This window comes from Trachinotus anak, unplaced genomic scaffold (genome assembly GCF_046630095.1).
Source record: "Trachinotus anak isolate AG129_WGS33_773 ecotype Australia unplaced genomic scaffold, CSIRO_AGI_Tana_v1 ptg000005l, whole genome shotgun sequence".
Taxonomy (NCBI): domain Eukaryota; kingdom Metazoa; phylum Chordata; class Actinopteri; order Carangiformes; family Carangidae; genus Trachinotus; species Trachinotus anak.
In genome coordinates this window covers 18,295,790-18,314,721 of record NW_027273856.1, presented here as the reverse complement: position 1 = coordinate 18,314,721, position 18,932 = coordinate 18,295,790, and the positions used below count along the sequence as shown (strand labels likewise).

The window sequence follows — 18,932 nt, the reverse complement described above, 5'->3', positions numbered from 1 at the left end:
TTCAGATGCCCTGACATGTCCGGATATTTAGCCTGCTAGATACCTGTTGGGCGTTTGTCAGCGTGATCTCCAAAAAATGTCAGCAAGAGGACAATCAGGGCTGAAATTGTGTAGTGTGAACTTAGTATAAAAGGCTTTACATTCACAAGACGCTTAACACCACAACGTAGCTCAGCATTTCTCATACAAGGCCAGAGCCCTGGTAATTGTAATACAAATAAACAGTAATTCTGCCTATTTGTACAAAAAACACAGTCTTATATAAACATGATTTTTTCTTTAGTCAGCAACTTAATTTTTACCCATTAGAAGAACAAACAACTTCACCCTCTTTTAATCTTCAATACAGGCCTCCAGATGATGCAGCCTTCATCCTTGCACTCAGTACAGTATGCATGTGTAAGATAAGCATTCCTTGATGAGGGTGCATGCATGTGTGTGCTCAGATGAAGGCTGTATAGACAGAACTGTTCATGTTCTTTAGCCAGCACTGGCTGGGTAAGCCAAGGATGAATCAACAAAAGGCTGAAATAAACAAGTGACTGGTTTGGAAAGTTGACCATCTAGTAAACTATTGACCCAGCAGGTTTTTTCAATATTGGACCAGTATCTGAAAACTGCAATTAATGCTCATGTTGCTCTGGGTATGCTGGTTGTGCACATGGGCAACGGTTTGCCTTCATGTTCATTAACAAGCCAATGTTGTATCAGCATTGTGTTTCTGTGAGCTTGTTTTGCAGCCTTTCTGCCCCAAAGTGGCCACACACTGTTAAATGCAGCTTTAAAACAAACTAACTAAATAAAATGGAAGAAAATATAATGTAATGAAATGAAATACCTGTAGTTTGTCTTCACCGTTCCTTGCAAGGCTGTGGCAGGCTGCATCTAGCTCCTCACCCATGGAGGTAAGGACTGCTTCTCGCTCTGCTTCCATCCGCAACACCTTCTCCTCCAGCTCCGACTCCAAAGCACGTCTCCGATCATTTGAACTGACCTGTGGAGGGCAGCAGAGAGCTGAGTGGGGTACAATGGATGCAAATTAGCAACCACTTTCTAGTGTTTTTAGTTATGTCATTTGGATTTTACAAGACCGTATAAAAACATTCACTTACAGCAGATTTTCTGAGGGTGAACAGAGTAAACAAACCCAGTTTTGCTTATGACAAGTTCAATAGTGAGTGGTTATTACAGTTTACTCAATAATACAAATACACAGAAAGATAAATAGACAACTCTGTGCATCTGAGAGCCAATTCAATTTCTTCTCACACAAACAGATCTGGTCAAGTTTCCTTCTCTGGTCAGCACCGTCAATAGTTCAGGATCTCTACCAGGACATAGTCAATCGATATGTCCAAGGCACAGGAACCAACATATCAGCGCTGCCCAGGGACCGTGAATCGTTATCCTGTCCCTGGGATAATAAACCATCCATGTTACATTAATAAGTGCCCCCTTTTTTCTCCATTTAGCCGATTTCAAATCAATACATGGATCCCCCCAAAGAGCTCCACACAACTTATCAGAGGCCTGTCACAGAGGTGAATAGGTATTCAATACTTCATCTGCTGTTGTAAAACACCTGAGGACGTATTGATAAGGGCCCTTTAAAAATAGTGCTGATTTGGCACCACTTAACCTTTCGAACGACTCTCCGGTTTATATGATCACATGACCTTATCAGATATCCTAGATGTTAATACAAGGATGGAGGGGAAGCAATGTCCTGTTATTGACATTGGCAAAGACAATGGATACTCTACATTTATTGGAATTTTTTTATGTCATTTGATATTAGTTGCTATGCTTGAAAAACACAGCAAAGGAGGCAGGGCTTACTTTGTCATCCAGTTCCTGTTTGAGTAGATGGTACTTTCTCTGGAGAAGTGCATGCGCCCCGTCTTTTGTGCTCAGCTGCGCTGCCAGCTTATCACACTCATCCTTCATCCTGTCCAACTTGATGCGCAGCACCCCACACAGATCTTTGTCTGACACTGCATCTGCCTAGTAAGAGAGTGGATGTGTTAAAGGCCACGATACACAGGCAATAACTTCAGAGAATCAGGTCTTTATCTGCTCCAAAAATATCAACTTAAAGCTAGTTACAGTTTGGATTTCTGGGATTTCTGTGTGACATATTCATATTCACCCAAAGCGAATATGAATATGAGTAAATAGTGCAATTAAGTTTTCAAAGTTGCCATTTCATTCGTGGATCATACATATTGCATCCCAAATTTGCTAGTGGACCCAAACAATTTGTAAAAGATCTTAGGTACAGGGTGAATTCACAGTAAAGTCTGACATGACATCCTGTTCTGCTCAAACAGAGAACATCATGTAATGGGCCAAGAGGATGGGTAAATGCTATTACCAAGTCTCTGAAATCACTGTCTAAGACCTTGATGCATGTCTCAGGCTTACAAAGGCAAATGCAGCTCAGACATTAGAGCTTTCTATCTACAGTGATCACATTATCACACAGCTCAAGATACAGTAAAGTGGAATGAACAACAATGACTGAGTACTAGGAAAGTCGGGAATGACACAAACAAAGAAAAAAAATGGAAAAACAGAACTGCTTGTTGTGAGGAGAGAGAAAAACAGATGGAAAATGCAAAATTAGAACTGGAGGGAGGCAGTAAGAGAGGGATTAAGACAGAGAGAGATGGTGGGAGGGGAGATAGAGTGGGGGAGAAATCAAGAGTGAGAGGACAAGGACAAGAAAATAAGAATATTTTAAGCTTTTTCTGACAGTTGACTGTATCAAAATTGTAATATAGGCTCCTGGCTATGCTCTATGAATATTGGGTGGGCTTCTTAGGGACATCTGCAGCACCCCTAGGCTAGCACTTAAAAACACTCTAGCAAACGCCCTTGTCCTTCCTGCACTCTGAAATGACACCATTACAATGAGCTATGTCAGATATTAATACCATTCAGCGCAGCTAATGGGCTAAACTCAGCCATATCAGAGAAGACCATGCCCCTTAAGAAACAATGTACCCATGAGGACTCATCACGGGGGTAGGGTGATGCAGGAGTAAATCAAGAGGAGTCCCCTATCTCTAACACTGCCTTGATGAGACTTCAGAGGTCTGATATCAGGGTTTTTAAATATTCACGCTTGGAGCTGTGGAATGGCCGTGAGGATCCACGGGGCACCACACACCATTAAGAGCTCAGCTATCCTCGATTCACCCACACTCAGAGGACAGAGCCCTGGCCAATGAGGAAAATTACTCTAAATGAGAATTTTGTCTGTGTCTCGCTGAGTCGGAAATATGCCAGATGTTTAGTGGCTGAGGCATGTTACCCTGTGCTGAATTTGAAGTGCATGCCAATGATACTCTAAATGTCAATTAGAGTATGGCACTCTGTGATCCATGCCAAGGTGTGAAGAAAATAAATCTCTCTGGTTGACTTATGACCTTGACATCTCAAAAGACAAGAGTGTGTTGCACTTACATCTGATACATTAACCAGAGCTCTGCACCGCTTTTTAAAGGTGAGTTTGAAACATCTTTGGAAATACATTTATTCATCTTCTTGCCAAGAGTTAAATGTAAAGATTGATACTCATGTCATGTTTCCAGCTAAATATATAGTGAAAGCCAGCAGCCAGTTAGCTTACCTTAACATAAAGACTCAGATCAGCTAGCCTGGCTCTGGTTTAAAGGCACAATATCCACTTACCAGCACCTCTGAAGCTCCATGATCAACAAATTATGTCCAGTTTGTTTAATCTGTACAAAAACCTAAGTGATTTTGTGCCACAATATTTCTTGGCTGCCAGCTGCCAGACAACCAGTACAGACTCCAGGAAGTTGATGGTACCAGATTTTGTTAGCTTGGGACAGACCCAGTCTAGCTGTTTCCAGTCTTTATGCTAAGCTAAGATAACCAGCTACTGGCTCTAGTGACATATTTACTGTACAGACATGAGAGTAGTATCATCTAACTTTAGTCAAAAAAGCAAATAAGCCTATTTTCTATTATGTTAAACTGTTCCTGTAACTGTACATTGTCTTTACAGAAAAAGGACATGTTAATGAATACATGTTCCTAAAAAGCACCTACCTTAACCTCCCTCAGGAGTGCCTGCATTTCATCTCGCTCCTGACGGCAGAGCTGAAGTGTCTCCTGCACTTCCCGATCCTTCTTTATCCTGCTGTCCTCCATCATTGCCTTAGTATTGTCCAGTTCCTTCTGGTGAACCTCTCTCTCAAGCTGCAGCTGCTTTCCCAGTGCAGCCCGCTCCTCCTGCACCGCTGTCAGCTTCGCCTGCAGTTCTGTAGCACCCTTCTGGAGCTCCTTCCTGGAGCTCTCCTCCTCAGCTAACCGCTGAGTTAGCTGAGCACAGGCTGAAGTCATCTGCTTCAGGGAGGCCTGGAGCTCGGCCTGTGTGCCCTGGTCTCTTTGACAACGTCGGGCTTGGGTGTCAGCTTGTTCCTCCAGCCTGTGGTTCTCTTCCCTTAGTCTTGCTTGGATGGCGGCCTGACGCTGAGTCTCTTCCTCCAGGGCAGCTGAGGCCTCTCTTACCTGGGGTTAGGAGAACTATTAGGATCTTATCAAAGCTCTTTAATGACTCTTTAGCTGAACTTGTGTTACAAATTAATTTTCACTTCAAATTCTTCTACAAATTTCAGCCCCACTTGTGGTTACACTGGGATTTGTATAAGACTGCTAATGTGCTTGTGACCAACTAACAAGCATTCTGGAAAGGAGATTTGAGATGTATATCTTGGCAAGACAGCACAACTTCAGTGCTTGCTGACATCTTTCAAATAGGTGTCATTGTTACACTACATCCAAATAGCATGTTTCATGGTGGTAGTATGATGCTATTTGATTCAACCTCAATGCTGATCGAAGTAATTTTTGAAAAGCTGAGGAAACTGGATTTGAAACCATGAAATTGTCTTGCAGGTAGGTCGATGGATTTAAAATTAAGGAACAATAAAAATCACTAGAAGCACATTATTCAGTGAAAACCTGACCCACAGTCTTTGCTCATATAAGTGAAAAAAATATGTTGCGTCTCTAGTGATCTGAAAGTGAAATTCTATTTCTGGATGTTGAACCCCACACCTCCCGGATTTCCTGCTCCAGTGACAACTGGCGCTGGCGGGTCTCGGACAGCTCCACGTCCTTGCGGTGGAGTTCTTCCTCTCGCTGGGCCAAACGAACTAGGATTTCAGCGAGCTCCCGGCGGGCTGCCTCAGTCTGCTGGCTCAGCGCCTTCAGCTGGGCCTGAGAGCTCTCCTTTTCCCTGGCTGCCTGGAGGGAGAAACAGAGAGCACGAGAGTGAGAGAGAAGGGGTGGGAGAGGGAGAGGGGAAATGAAGAATGACAAATGAAGAGGAGGAGGAAGATGGTGTACAAAGAGGCGCTCAAACAATAATGATGAGAGCAAGAGAAAGAGTGACAGAGAGACAGAGGGGGAGAAACATATGCAGTACCAGCTCTTGCACTGATAGGAAAATGCTTGCACTCAGCTCCCCGATAAGGGACAATGGTCAGGTCTGTTCAAAGCAGATTGCTTCTAATACTCTGGCTTTGACTGGAATTTGCAAAGTCTTTGCTGTAGCTCAGAACCTAATCATTTAATTGAGCACTTGATTCTCTCCCCTAATTCATTAAGGGGGCAGAAATGATTTTGTAATTAATTCGCGTCACGTCGAGTATGCCAGGTGGGAGTCTGTCTGTCTGTCTCTGTGAGGCGTGAGGCTGCTGACTGTGAGTTTGGAGGTGACTCACTCAGTTCAAATGGGATGGAAATCACTGGGAGGTGACTTTCAAGCCAACAGTAATAGTCAGCTGTTAATTATTCAACTACGCACAAACACCGTTACATACCATGCAAAGGTACTCAGACTACTTGACTTCATATTTGGTTATATTATTATGAAGTTAATTCAAAATACTTTATTGAAGAGTTTTAATCTTGCTATGATACTAAGTTCTCTTGGCTATAAAGACAAAACAAAGTATGAATTGAAATGAACAGAGAAAGGCATGCACAGGTATTTCACCTATTTGCTTTGTTCAGATTGAATAGCAACATTGATAAAGACCTCCATAACATTTCTCCAGTTTTACTTTTATAGGGAATTTCTAAATAGCATTTCACTTTCATTATTTCCTTTAATGCTGAGACCAGTTTCCTTCTCCTCATGTGTCAGATAAATATGGACTGTGAAGGATGCATGTGTTTATACCGCCCCTTCCCAATCATTATACTTAAAGGTACAGAAGGTGCTGATTTGCTGATTTTCCAGCCCATTTCAAGTATGGAAGCTAATGGAGGTTTCGGACCCTGAAAAATATTTCAATTTCTGTATTTCCCTGGTGATGTGAGGGTGTTAATGCATTTCTCTGAAATAATAGAATGAATGAATAGAGATCTAACTTATGTTGTATGGAGGACATCTCCTCAGTGTAAATGAATAAAGGGGCTCAGGAACACAGAGCTGCCAAACACATTTGACACGTGACAGTAGTAACACAGTAGTAACGGCGTGGACTTTTTTGTGCTGTGATGTCTATAATTTCCACAATACATGCCAATATTGTGTTCTTAGTCAGATGTAGCAACCTTCCACCATCCACTAATGTATCCTGACATCAGTGGGTTGCACAACCACAGGGGGAACTTGGCTGAGAGAAGTTTTGTTTTCTCCTCACCGCCTGGGGTGGAACTTGAAATCATTCTACTGCTGGGCTTGAAAAATGCATTTCAGTACTGACATTATTGATTACTTCACTTTTCAGAACACACTGTCAAAGTCAAAGCAGTTAAGCATTAGCCAGAGTCCGCTGCTATGAAAATGCAACTAAGAAGAGTCAGAAGCTCAGTTGCTGCTAATAGTGCAGCCAGATGGTTCGCTGCTAGTCCAGCCAGCAGCAGCAGCAATGTTTGAGACAGAGCTGCCTGGAGATGATGTAGATGAGTAGAGTGAGAGAGACTCATATTTGTGCTGCTGTTGCTCAACAGTGCCAACTGATATGTAGTCAATAACTTTAGCTGGAGAGCGTACACAGACACAGACACGGAGATAGTTTAACTCCAGTTAATGTACAATAACAATCACAGTTCCGTATGGCTGTTATTAAATGCATACGTTTGTTATTGGATATCATTATTGTATCTGCAATACACAGTGTGTTTGTACATTTCCTGCAGGCTGTTCAGAGGCTGTACCTTCAAGTACCTCATAAACAATGCATATTGATACTTTCTAAACAGAAGAATGGCAATTTCTTTGTCAATATCACTGTTGTTACAGTGGTTTTAGTTTTAATAGCCCATGCCTGCCATAGATAAAGACTGGACATTCATATACTTAGATGCAAAATGTTGCTTTAAGAGGCAATCAGTGATTTAGTGCTGCACTTTTCTAAATCAATAGAAACAGAGAGAGACATCCTGACTGTTAATCTTGTGTATGGGTCAAGCAGGTCAAGCTCACCAAAAAGACACCAAATCCTACATTTTCCACAATGCAACTCAACAGCATCTTTCCTGAATGCCTTCAAACCCCACTCCTCCAGTCTGTAATGCAGACTTCCTGTTAAAAAAACTCTCAGGCTCAAGCTGACATTAGCTCTCTGACCTCATCAGGGTTGTTTTTTTTTTTTAATCTCTGGAAAGCTCCGTCCACGGCTACAGAAGAGTTTACAACTGTGTTCACAGGCTGACGAGTACTCTTCATAACAAGTAAACTGAAATTCTCGTGATAAATCGGCTGAGTGGCCCTTTAAAGTAAACATGATGAGATTATTTTGTTTTTACACTTCTCAAGAAGAGAGAATAAAGCCGTTCAGTTCACTGGACTCCCACTAAGTAGTTGAGATAGATTTTCAATGTAGAAAGATAGCCAACATTATAAAGATCAGCCGTTACTTAGTCACAGCTGCCACTGTAGGTAGGCGATGGTGTCAAAACTCGTGTAATGAATGCATCCGCCTCAACCGACCTGCAAAGCCTTGTCAGTGTGGAATTGAGCCTCCGCCCTGGTCTCCTCCAGCTCTTTCTGCAGTCTCTTGCACTTTGCCCTCCACTGGCGCACAGCCTCCTGGGCCCTGTTCTTCAATTCATCTCTGCTCCTTGTGCTCTCCTGGAGTAACGCCTCCGTATCCCTCCTCTCTGCCTGCCCTCGGCTCTGAAAGGATGATAGAATTTATGAATAAGGTGTATATTCATTCTTTATAATCTCAATCTGAAGGTGTTTTTTTAAACATGGGGTGGATTCTAAAATGTCTCACAGGTCTGACTGTGAAGGATCTCATTATTGCAACTTTAGTTTTTCAGTTCTTTGCAGTGTCATTTTGTGATTTCATGGCCCAGACAAGCCACTAAACACAGCATGTTTCTAATTTAAATTACCACTAGAAAAAGCACCGTCTGTGTAGAGCCACTGATTTAAATTACCGGTGCACTGATGAATTGCCGTGCAACATAGTAACCAATCAAAAATACCTGTATCTCCCTCAGCTGTTCCAGCATTCGTAGCTGCTGTTGTTCCCGCCGTGCCAGGTCTGATGACAATTCCTAGTATATACAGAAGTGAAAAGGTCAAGGATGAGTGTTTACTTGTGTGAGTGCTACTGCTAAATGGAGGAAAAAAAAGACAGAAAAGCAAATGGACACACAGGGTTGTGGAAGACTGTGCTCAGGCAATGGAAGCTAGAAAAAGGTAGAAAAAGACAGGCGATGTTTAAGAAGGGAAGTGAGAAAAAAAGTATGACAGATCATAGGAAAAGATAAACAGTAAAGGGCAGCTATGGTGAGCAAAGAAGAGGACAGCAGACAAAGACAAAAAGGTCAAAGAAGACTGAGACTGTGTTTACATGCTGCTTACAATGGGATTATCTGCTATGTTGGTCTGAAAAGTAGTCGGAGAGGAGAGCTGCACTGGATTAACTTCATATCCACAAGAAAATCACAATCACTTTAAAGTTTGAGGTTTGACTGAAGTCTAAACTGAGGGCAAGTAAGGTTACCATGGTGCCGTTTAGGTATTTATACTGAATAAGTCTATCGGTTAGGAGTAATTAGTCGTAGCCTGATTAGTCATAGACCTATTAGACTGTATATAAATTCAGCGACTGAAAAATTTAATCTTCCACACCATTCTCCTCATCGTACTTCATTTTTGCTCATTTACCGTTAAAATGAAACATTTCAGACGTCTATTTTGATCTAGACATAAAAACCATAAGAGACGCCCCAGGTGATACATCCACCCACTTCATCTTTTAACGCCTACTCAGCAATAGGAGAAGCGTGGCAGTTTAAACGCATTTTCAGTGAAAGAAACATCAGAGATTAGAGGAATGTGCCAGAGCTTAAAGAGCAGTGATTCCTACCAACATTTTATTGATACCCACCATGGCCTTGAATAGCCCCGCTTAGCATGGGGATGTGTTTTTCTCGATTTTTTTTTTTTTTAATGTCTTGTTACAGTGATGGAAGTGACACATTGCACCAGTCTGAGAAGGATAAATGACTGCTGGGTGACTTCTGATCTCCTATTCCAACTGTCACTTCATCTGACGATCTTAAGAGGATCAAGTGGCATGGAGTTGGCGGAGGATACGACCACGGATGAGAGGCACCCTACAAACTGAAATAACCCAGCTCAGGATGGGGACGCCAACATGGGCAAAGTCAAAAGGCATGCTTGTGTTGTGCTCATTTGCACTCTAGCTGAGAGCTCCTCAGTATTTCCCATTTATTCTTTATAGCATACGGCAAAGACAGCCAAATGGATGACTCAGGGAAGACATGCGACACCTTCTCTGAATCACTGCTGTTATAAGCTCCTGTTGTTTTATATAAACACGCAGTGTGAAACAATTTCTCTGACGCACACACCTCCACCTGTAAACAGAGTGTGACCCTCTCCTTCTCCTTACGCTCCAAAGCCCTCTTCAGTTCTTCAACCTCACCGAGGACGGAGGCCTTGCACAGCTGGGCTCGCAGCTCCGCCACTTCTTTCTCTAGGTCTAACACATGTATACATGCACACACACCCAAGGACACATAAGCAAATTGTTGATTACTGGAGGTGGAGACAGGAAAAGCAGAACATATAGTGACTAGGAAATAGGATTAGGAAACAAGAGGAACAAATTATCTTTCAAAAAACTCTTGGGAACATCTTTTCTGTAGGATAAATATTCAAGCAGATGTGAATTTAGAATTATTTTCTAACCTTACCCTGTTTTTTTCACTTTTCTACCTACTATGCATGGTTCACTGTCAATCACTTCCCTTGGTCACTTGGGGCAGAACAAAAGTTGATAGATGTGAGCAGAATACGAATGAAGTGATAACAGAAGTGAATGATGCAGGGCTTTCTATATATGATATCAATAAACAAATATGCTGATGTATAAACAAATAATCTGTGGTGATTGTGATGATGTCATGATGCAATGAACCATCTTTTATCCAATATATAAACTAAATCAGCTGAAAATCCCTACTGCATATTGAAATACTATACCAGTTGAGACACTGTTATAATAATCTGTCACTTTCAAGCTTTCACTGCTTCTTAAGGCCCTCTGATGCCCTAAAATCAATACCATTACAAAAATAAAGTGAGGCACAGAAAGGTAAGATTTTTGATACTTTTCTATAATCTACTCTCAATTTTCTCCCCTTTTCTGGTCATAACTTTGACATTCTCTTTCTCCTCTCTTTTTGTGCCACAGTCTAATCAATTTTCTGTCCTATGACCAGCAGTCCATGTTAACCCTCTCCAGGCTGCTCCCTTCCCACTGCCCTGCATTCACCCATTCTCACACACTCTTAAGGGGTATTTTGATTCACCTGTTTGCAGTGCCAATGTACCATCTGAAGTTCTTCTTCAAGGAGAAACTGACAAAAATACCATTTTGTATTTCCAGCTATGCATATGGCTACAGGGTCAGCATAACAATCTTAACCTGTCCCTTTCACCAACATCCCTGTTTATGCTGCTTTCCCTCATCTCCAGAGTCCAGACCTAAATTCAGTACCTGGCCCTCGCAGTCCACCTCTTCCCTCTTCCCTGTCAGTGCGGCTGCCATGTGGCTGAGCAGTGGGCTGAGAAGTCTCCAGCCGGGCCCTCTGAAGCTCAGTGTTCTCCTTCCTTGTCCTCAGCAGCTCACCACGCATGTCCTCCACCTGGGGATCATCAGCCATGTGAGCAGACACAAAGAGAAAGGCATCTGACTGAAAAAACATCAGTTGAAAAAACAACACAGACGGTTTCTCTTCACAGCTTCTTGTTTTGTCTCACAGGGGTTTAATGTACATCTACATATACAATCAGGCACAGTACCAACAGACAAACCTGCTGAGCGAGTGACTCTCTGGTGTCCTCTGACTGTTCTAATAGTCTTCTAGCTCTCCCCAGATCCTGCTCCACCTGAGGAGAGAATAACAACAAGACTGTCAGGCCAATACAACATAATCAAGAGTTAAATTAATGTGGAGTCAGCAGGGGGTGTGATGTCTTGCAAGCTTCAGAATGAGCTCCTAAAGGATATCATTAGGCCTGCAGCATATACGATCTACAAGTTTAGAACGTATACAATTTGAGTTAAGGCACAATCAAGAAATAATTTAATTACAAACTTTAATTTCATTTATGGCGAAAAAGTGTTGATATACTCTGTACCTTTGAATAAAAAAAAAAAAACTTTGAATGCCAACTACCTACGCAGCCAAATTCAGTAAAACGATGCTAGAAAAAATGAGGTAGGGACTTTTATAAGACAAACTTTTACAACTAAACCACAGAGGAATTCTATTTTAACACAAAAATATTCCTATAAGACTAAATTCTGTCACCTTGGACTTCTCCTTCTCTGCTTTCAACAACCTGGCTGTCATGGCTTCCTCTCTCTCATGGGCTTGAACTTGGCGTCTCCCTAAAACCTTCAAAATACAAGCAAAATCACACACAGGACACACACGTATTATTATAAGAGCACACATATATATGAGCACTGTACGAATGCAACATGAGAGGTACTATTGCATCACAGTATGCCCCCCATCTCATCTTCTTGGAACAAGATGCTGGCATCATGGTGGATTTGTACAAGAGCTTAGATCCCACTCAATCCCACTCATTCTGAGCAGGCTGTGGTGATGAATTACCGGCTGCTAGCAATAACAGCTACCCAAGTGACTCATCATCTATTTGATTCACATCACAGCGGGCCCATCGGTGGGGAATAAATGTGCCCTCTGCTCTCCCTCCTCTCCTGCTCTTTAGTAGTAAAAGAGATTATTTTCCTCTTCATTTCCTCAAGCTTGTTTATTTACCCTTAATTTTTGGACAAATGCATTATTTCCCATCGCCCCGGGCCCCGCTGGTGTCCCATTAGGGCACTACAGAGAAAAGGGATGCAAATGAATTGTTAGCTACTATCATTACACAGTATGTTGAAAAGTCTTACCCGAGAAGGTTATCAGTCTGCATACAGCTACACAGTGACCCTGTGTGGTCTAATAATAAACTGCAGCAGGCGTGAGAGATTAAAACAGACACATGCCACGACACTCATTATCTTATACAAAACACTGTCCTCCACACCAGTAACCAAGAAATACATGGTTCAGTTATTTCATATGAAATAACGTTATGCTGATGATGTATAATATGAATGATTTGTGTTGCTAAATGCAAAGTAGCAATGTAAGAGAGCAATAATACAGGATAATGTGTCTTTACTGTCACTGTGGGCATGCTGAGTGCATCTAGCTATGAGTCTACATCACTAAAGTGCACCTAATGACAGAGCTCTCTCAGCTATTAATGCTTTTAGACAAATGCATGGCGAAAAAAACCACACATGACTTGAAATGCAGAAAAGCTGTAATTGCTTGCTTAGCGAACATTTGCAGTGCATCAAAGTAATTGCCTAGGTGTGCTTTATAGTCTCATAAAGCAGAGCAAGAGGGCTAGGTGACACAGTGGGAGCGCTGCTTTAACAAACAATGGAAGAAGGCGGTACATTAGAGAGAAAACCTTTCAGTAAGACACGGTGACCCAGCAAGTACGGAGAAATTAGGATTTTTTTTCCATGTTCTGTGACTGTAATTTTATGGACAACACTTGTCACCACAGCAATAAATCACTAGTATTTAATTGCCTGGAAGATTACTAATTACACCATTTATAAGGAGGTTTCGGTTGACATCTTTTCTGACTTCTTTTTCAAAAGGTGAGGAATAACTACTCAACAGAGAACACTTGAAAAATGTTTCAGCTGTCATTTCTTTAACACTACCACACTTGGATTATAATCTTTTTGATGAAGGTGGGCAGTCAGAATAGCTTATGACTTTCATTTTGTAGAATATTGAAGTTTAATATATTGTGTAAATGTTAGTGGTCTGTATTATTACTCCAGAATTGCCAACAGGCATTTATTCCCTCTGCTAGTCCACTGACTTTATTTCCCTGTACTGCATCTGTTAAATTTCTCCTCATGTTGAAAAACAAGACTAAGAGTCTATGGTCATGCTAGCAGCTCTGTGAGGCTGTACTGTGAGGCATACCAGTGTTTTCAGCTAAATGCTAACATGCTCACAATGACAACGTTAACATGCTTATGTTTAGCAGGTCTACCATATTCACAATCTTAATTCAGCATGTTAGCATGCTAGCATTTGCCAATTAGCACAAAACAAAGTAAATCTGAGGTTGCTGGGAATGAATGGAAGGTGTGGGAGTCATAAAACCAGCACATGCCACAAAATGACATTTTGACTTTGAGGTGGTATGAGACAAAAAGTTAGAGGATCATAAAAAGTCAACGGGGTTCGTCCTCTGGAGACCATGAATGTTGCATAGCTGCTGCTATTGAGGCTAAAGATTGAATTTCATTGACTTCCTTTTAGTATTAAAAAACATGACTAAAATTCTTCTCCCTCAAGAAGTGGGATTTGACCAGTCAGTCTCAGACCTGCAGAGCCACCCTCAAGAGACAAAATCCACTCCAGCTTTGAAGGTCGCAGACACAAAAGTACTGAAGTCACTTGACTGGAATGCTCCAACTAATTTGAGGAACTTAACCAACTACAATACTTTTGCTAGAAAGTTGAAAAATGGGAGACACAACAGTGTCAGGATGACATTTGGAATACTTTTTAGCTGCTCTGACAATCATTGTGTTTCTAGTGTATTTGAAGTCTGCATCCCATATGTAATGTCTAACACTGATTGACTTGTGTGTCCTTTTATGATTACATGTGTGTATGCATCATGTGTCCTTCGCTGTTGCTTGTAATACAGTAGTTTTGCTCTGCTTTGTGATGTTTAGTCGATTTTTTTCTTGTAAATTTCTGACTGTTCTTTGTGCTTCTGTGTGGTTTCCTTAATAAATAAATGAGTAAAGTTAAATATAGTTATGTTCCATCTTGTCCTATCAACAATTTATGAATTTATGTGCCTTCACATTGCCTCTAGATTTTTTGGCTTTCTTTTTGAATGTGACAGAACATGAGTGTTAACAGGGAGGTGTGGGACGACGGGATTGCAGCAGATGAGTGGTGGGGAGCAGTGTCACCTCCTGCAGCTCGTCAGACATGGCCACCCGCTGCTCAGGCCTTCTCTCTCTCTCCATGTTCCTCTCATCAGCGTGCATCTCTCTCTCCAGCTCCAGCAGACGCCGCTCCACGCGAGACGACACCTGCAGACCGTCAGAGAGAGGAGGCTTCAGGTCACGCAAACATCACCGGTACAGGAATGGCAGCAAGATATGATAAATGAGACAACAGGAAATTAAAAGGGTGGGTGACAAAAATATCTTTTAGAGCTGACTGGATGTATTACATTTGTGATGCAAGAATTCCCCATCTAATCAGGAAGCATCACATCCACCTGTATGAGACAGTTAATACCTTTATCTTGTCACATCCACAGACACGACAAGATAAAAAAATATTAAATATGCTGGCCGTCATTTCAAACAGCATATCTGTCATAGTAGTGCTGGTGTAGTGAGGAGCCATGTACTTGGATATTATTCTGCTAAAGTTAGAGTTTTATGAAAAGGGAAGCCATTTGTCTGTAGCTGTTTTCTGATCGGAAAATAAAAACATTTACATATTTCATGCTTTGTACCACAGCTTTCATCCATCAGTAAGCGTGATGTGATGTCCTTAAATTCAGGATGCATCCACTAGAAAGCGAACTTGAAGTATTGGTAGTGAAATACACAGCCACAACTCACTGAGTCTTGTCTCTGAGAACTTGTCAGGTGCCCTGTGAGGCTCTCCATCGCCCGCCTGGTGTCAATTTCAGACCTGTAAAAAACAGACAAATCCAGCAGATTGAAGATATTTACACAGCAGAGTTCTCCACCGTTGTACAAAATCCTGTTCCAGGACATCACTGATCAAAATATGAATGCATAATGTGACGCCACTAAAATTAATTATGCAGCTTCAGATGCTGAAATATCGTGGTGGATCAATTTTGGTTTGGTCAGCGGGGCTAGGATGGAGAGATTTTTTAATAACTTCAAAATGTCAAATTTTAATGGATGTTGAGAGAAAGATCTGCTGCCTTTTGACTTAAGCTTCCCATGGCACTTATCACTTTCTCATCAAGGAGATTTCAAAGACCTGAAATTCATGCATTTATTTTTAAAGCTCAAGAAAAAACTTTTTTTTTTATGTACAGTGGATATGAACATATTAGATGAATAGCCTGCAGTGGTTAGCGTAACAAAATAATATAGCAAATCTGTGGGCGGACCGGTGTGTTCTAAATTAGTAAAGCCTTATCCAAACATCCAAACATCCAAACTGGTGTTAAAACAGAAAAAGGAATCTAAATTAAATTTTAGGGGAATGCAACAAAGACAATTTATTGATTCATTTTAATAAATTAAGAGCGGTGTGGAGCTTATAAACACAGATTTATCAGTTTCCTTTGCAAAATGAAGAGGAAAAAAAGCCTGTTTAATAAGATTTAATTTCAGAGACAATTACACAGGAATATCTGACAGTAAACACCTTTTACTGTGCATTATCACCATGTCAGGTTTGTGTTGAAGCTTTTCAAATAACTAACCGCTCTGCTGTGAGGAATCAGAAAGCTTGGTTTTTGGATTTTAATGTTCAGACTTTGTCCTTCCTCTCAGGTACCTATTCCTCCTGAGGATTTCCCTATCCAGGTCTTCAGACATTCTCTGCTGGTCACAACGCAGATCCCTCAATGATTGGTGTAAAGAATGAACCTATGTGAGACATGAACACAAAACTTAAGACGCAGGCAAAGCAAAGCAGGGGTAGCCGTGATCGCATTAACATTGTTGCACATTTATAGCAACAACTGGAGTAGGTATACATTCAAACTACATTTTGACTGCGAATGCACTGTAGACATCTGTAAAGAAAAATACCAGCATGATCAATATCTGATTTTAATGAAGTCTTATCAAACCCTTTTTTACGTATGAAGATTAGCATAACAAATTTTCTATGTTGCTGACTCTGTGTACTCTCTTGTGGCAAGTTTCTGAAACTACATGACACAATAAGTGGAGCTGATTGGTAGTTGGTCTGTCGGCCTTGCTTACATCCTCTCCTTTCACGCTGGAGTCCTTGAAGCGAACACCGGCAGACTGAGACCTCCTCCTCCTTGCTGGAGTGCCTGTGTAGTCCCTCAGAGGAGAGGTAGGGTAGAAACGTTGGCCTTCTGAAATCACAGAAAGATAGGAAGTGTTTGTTTTTGCAAACAATATGATTAAGGATGAGCAGGAGCTTTTGAAGCCTTAGAAAAATGTTTAGCCACACACAACTCCACAAAATCGCTAATGGTGCCACACAAACCACTAGATTATTTACTGTTTTTATCTATTACATTAAATTGGCAGCAGACATGAATAATTAAGGTGGTCTTTGGTTTTCACTTCTGTATTTTACCTCTGTGTTATCTGCCAATATGTTTCATTCAAAACTAAGCTCAGCCAGAATACATGTCAGCTAAAGCCTTTCTGTCTCTCCATACCTGACCCTGAGCAAGCCTCCAGGTCACTGGTATGCAGGGTTGAGGCCGAGGCTGAAGCACTCCGAGCCCCATTGGATCTGCTCAGCCTCTGCGTCTGCAGCTGACTGATTGACTCCTCCAGGTTTTCCCTGAGCTGGTGCAGGAAATAAAAAAGCACACAGGATTGACTAACCAAGGAAACAGAAAATATCACAGCTCCTTAAAATCAAACACCTGAAGATGAGAAGTGAAGGGGGAGAAATAGAGGACAGGGAGTCAAAGAAATTGAAAGGTTTTAAAAAAAAAAAAAATTACATTGAATACCGAGTACTGAATAAACAATGCCATAAATGACTGAAAGATAACTTGAATAATATCATTAGGTATTCGGATTGGTATGTTATGGCTATGCACTAAAGATGTGGATTTATGAAACTGCCAAACCCCTCATACTGTCTCATCTATTCTTCTGCAGTGTTGCTGCCAGAGAAAAAAAATGGCATTTTGTCCAAAGATTCCTTCAGCCTGGCTAGTTTTATCCTAAATCGTTCCAATAAGTATCAGTTTAGCACTTCAACAACATGCATCTGAAGCAAACCTGACATCAAAATATGGCCATATGTGCAACGATCTGTATCTTTAGGGTGTAAATACATAGATAATATAAAAGGTGTCTCACCAGTGTCATGGCTTCAGCCTGATCATCTGTATGCTCCCTGTACTGACCCAGCATTCGGTCTACTTTGGTCAAGTTTCTACTGGTGTCCTACCAGAGAAAAGACGGCATTAGTTAACAATTATTGGAATAAATGTAGGGATCAATACACACTATAAACATATAGACACAAAATGTGTGAACGGAAATTTATATACTGCCGCCATTAGTTTTGGTACAGCCAGAATACTTGACTTGGTAGTATGGGAAGACTACAAAAACAGATACATATTCAATATTTGTATCTGGATGAAATCTGAACATGCAGGTGCATCTGTCTGTACCTGTAAAGTGTTGGCCAGGGTGCTGATCTTCTTGGAGATATCTACTGCTCGATCATCACCTCCACTCCCGCTACCTCTGCCCCTGTCCCTGCCCCTGTCCCTGTCCCGACCGGGTCTGCGGTGCGCTTCACGCCCCCGACCCCTGTGTCCCGAGGTCCTGTCGTATGAATCCGACTCGCTGGATGTGTCCATAGTTTGGGACAAATCCGCGGGAGTGGCGACGAAAATCGGCTGACTGGGCGAATATGACGATTAGTGACCAGCACTAGCTTCGTCGGCGCAAAACGCTAACTGTCAACCGTAACGTTAATCAGATTAACGCACAAAGTGGGATGATTTTTAAGTTTCTTTACAACAGATATTTTTGTCATAGCAAACTGATATGAAAGCTTTGTCATCGTTACCTTCACAACCGGTGGACACACACAAAAAAAAACTATCTGACCAGCAAAACACTACAATTCACTCTGTCCCCTTCCCAATCAATCACAGTCCAGCGCATTGTTGTGAGTGATGCTGCTCCTGGTTAGCAACAAGTGGCAACTACTGTGAACGTTAGCTAGCTAACCCAACGTTAGCCAACTAATTTAGCTCTGAAATAAAACCGTAAAACTGCAAAATACTGCATGTGTCCAGAGAAAACAGAGGAAATACGTGCAATCGATCTAAATACACTACAAATGAGACGTTAGTTTTTCGCCTTGCAAGTGGTAGCTAACAGAAGAACAGCCCTCAGTTTCACTGTGCTATGGCAACTTGAACTAGCCGCGTCTGAGCAGGAAAATAACAGACCACGGCTGCCCCAAAGGACGCCGGGAACTGTAGGATGTTCACAATGGAGCAGTGTGGCAATTTATTAATAGTGAACTACATTGTCCAAAGTTTAATGCGTTTGCGCCAGTTATGCCGCTTTTCAGTTAGAAAAGAA

General features: G+C 41.5%; 1 protein-coding gene across 2 annotated transcripts in view; it reads right to left on the bottom strand.

Annotated features, from left to right (window-relative positions):
- LOC139621815 (centrosomal protein of 128 kDa) overlaps nucleotides 1-18,624 on the bottom strand; it is a 37,640-nt gene extending 19,016 nt beyond the window's left edge. For both annotated transcript variants that reach the window (XR_011691089.1, XM_071478682.1), the window contains exons 1-17: nucleotides 18,005-18,624; nucleotides 17,685-17,771; nucleotides 17,027-17,159; nucleotides 16,596-16,714; nucleotides 16,162-16,253; nucleotides 15,243-15,315; nucleotides 14,577-14,699; nucleotides 11,848-11,934; nucleotides 11,348-11,422; nucleotides 11,031-11,178; nucleotides 9,880-10,010; nucleotides 8,482-8,553; nucleotides 7,979-8,164; nucleotides 5,092-5,280; nucleotides 4,081-4,542; nucleotides 1,840-2,004; nucleotides 839-994 (exon numbers count right to left, since the gene is read on the bottom strand). Coding sequence is in view for 1 of the 2 variants with exons in the window: in XM_071478682.1 (XP_071334783.1) it covers nucleotides 839-994; nucleotides 1,840-2,004; nucleotides 4,081-4,542; nucleotides 5,092-5,280; nucleotides 7,979-8,164; nucleotides 8,482-8,553; nucleotides 9,880-10,010; nucleotides 11,031-11,178; nucleotides 11,348-11,422; nucleotides 11,848-11,934; nucleotides 14,577-14,699; nucleotides 15,243-15,315; nucleotides 16,162-16,253; nucleotides 16,596-16,714; nucleotides 17,027-17,159; nucleotides 17,685-17,771; nucleotides 18,005-18,196 (2,490 nt within the window). In the remaining variant the exon portion in view is untranslated. The remainder of the gene's footprint in view (nucleotides 1-838; nucleotides 995-1,839; nucleotides 2,005-4,080; nucleotides 4,543-5,091; nucleotides 5,281-7,978; nucleotides 8,165-8,481; nucleotides 8,554-9,879; nucleotides 10,011-11,030; nucleotides 11,179-11,347; nucleotides 11,423-11,847; nucleotides 11,935-14,576; nucleotides 14,700-15,242; nucleotides 15,316-16,161; nucleotides 16,254-16,595; nucleotides 16,715-17,026; nucleotides 17,160-17,684; nucleotides 17,772-18,004) is intronic.
- Nucleotides 18,625-18,932: the final 308 nt, after the last annotated feature.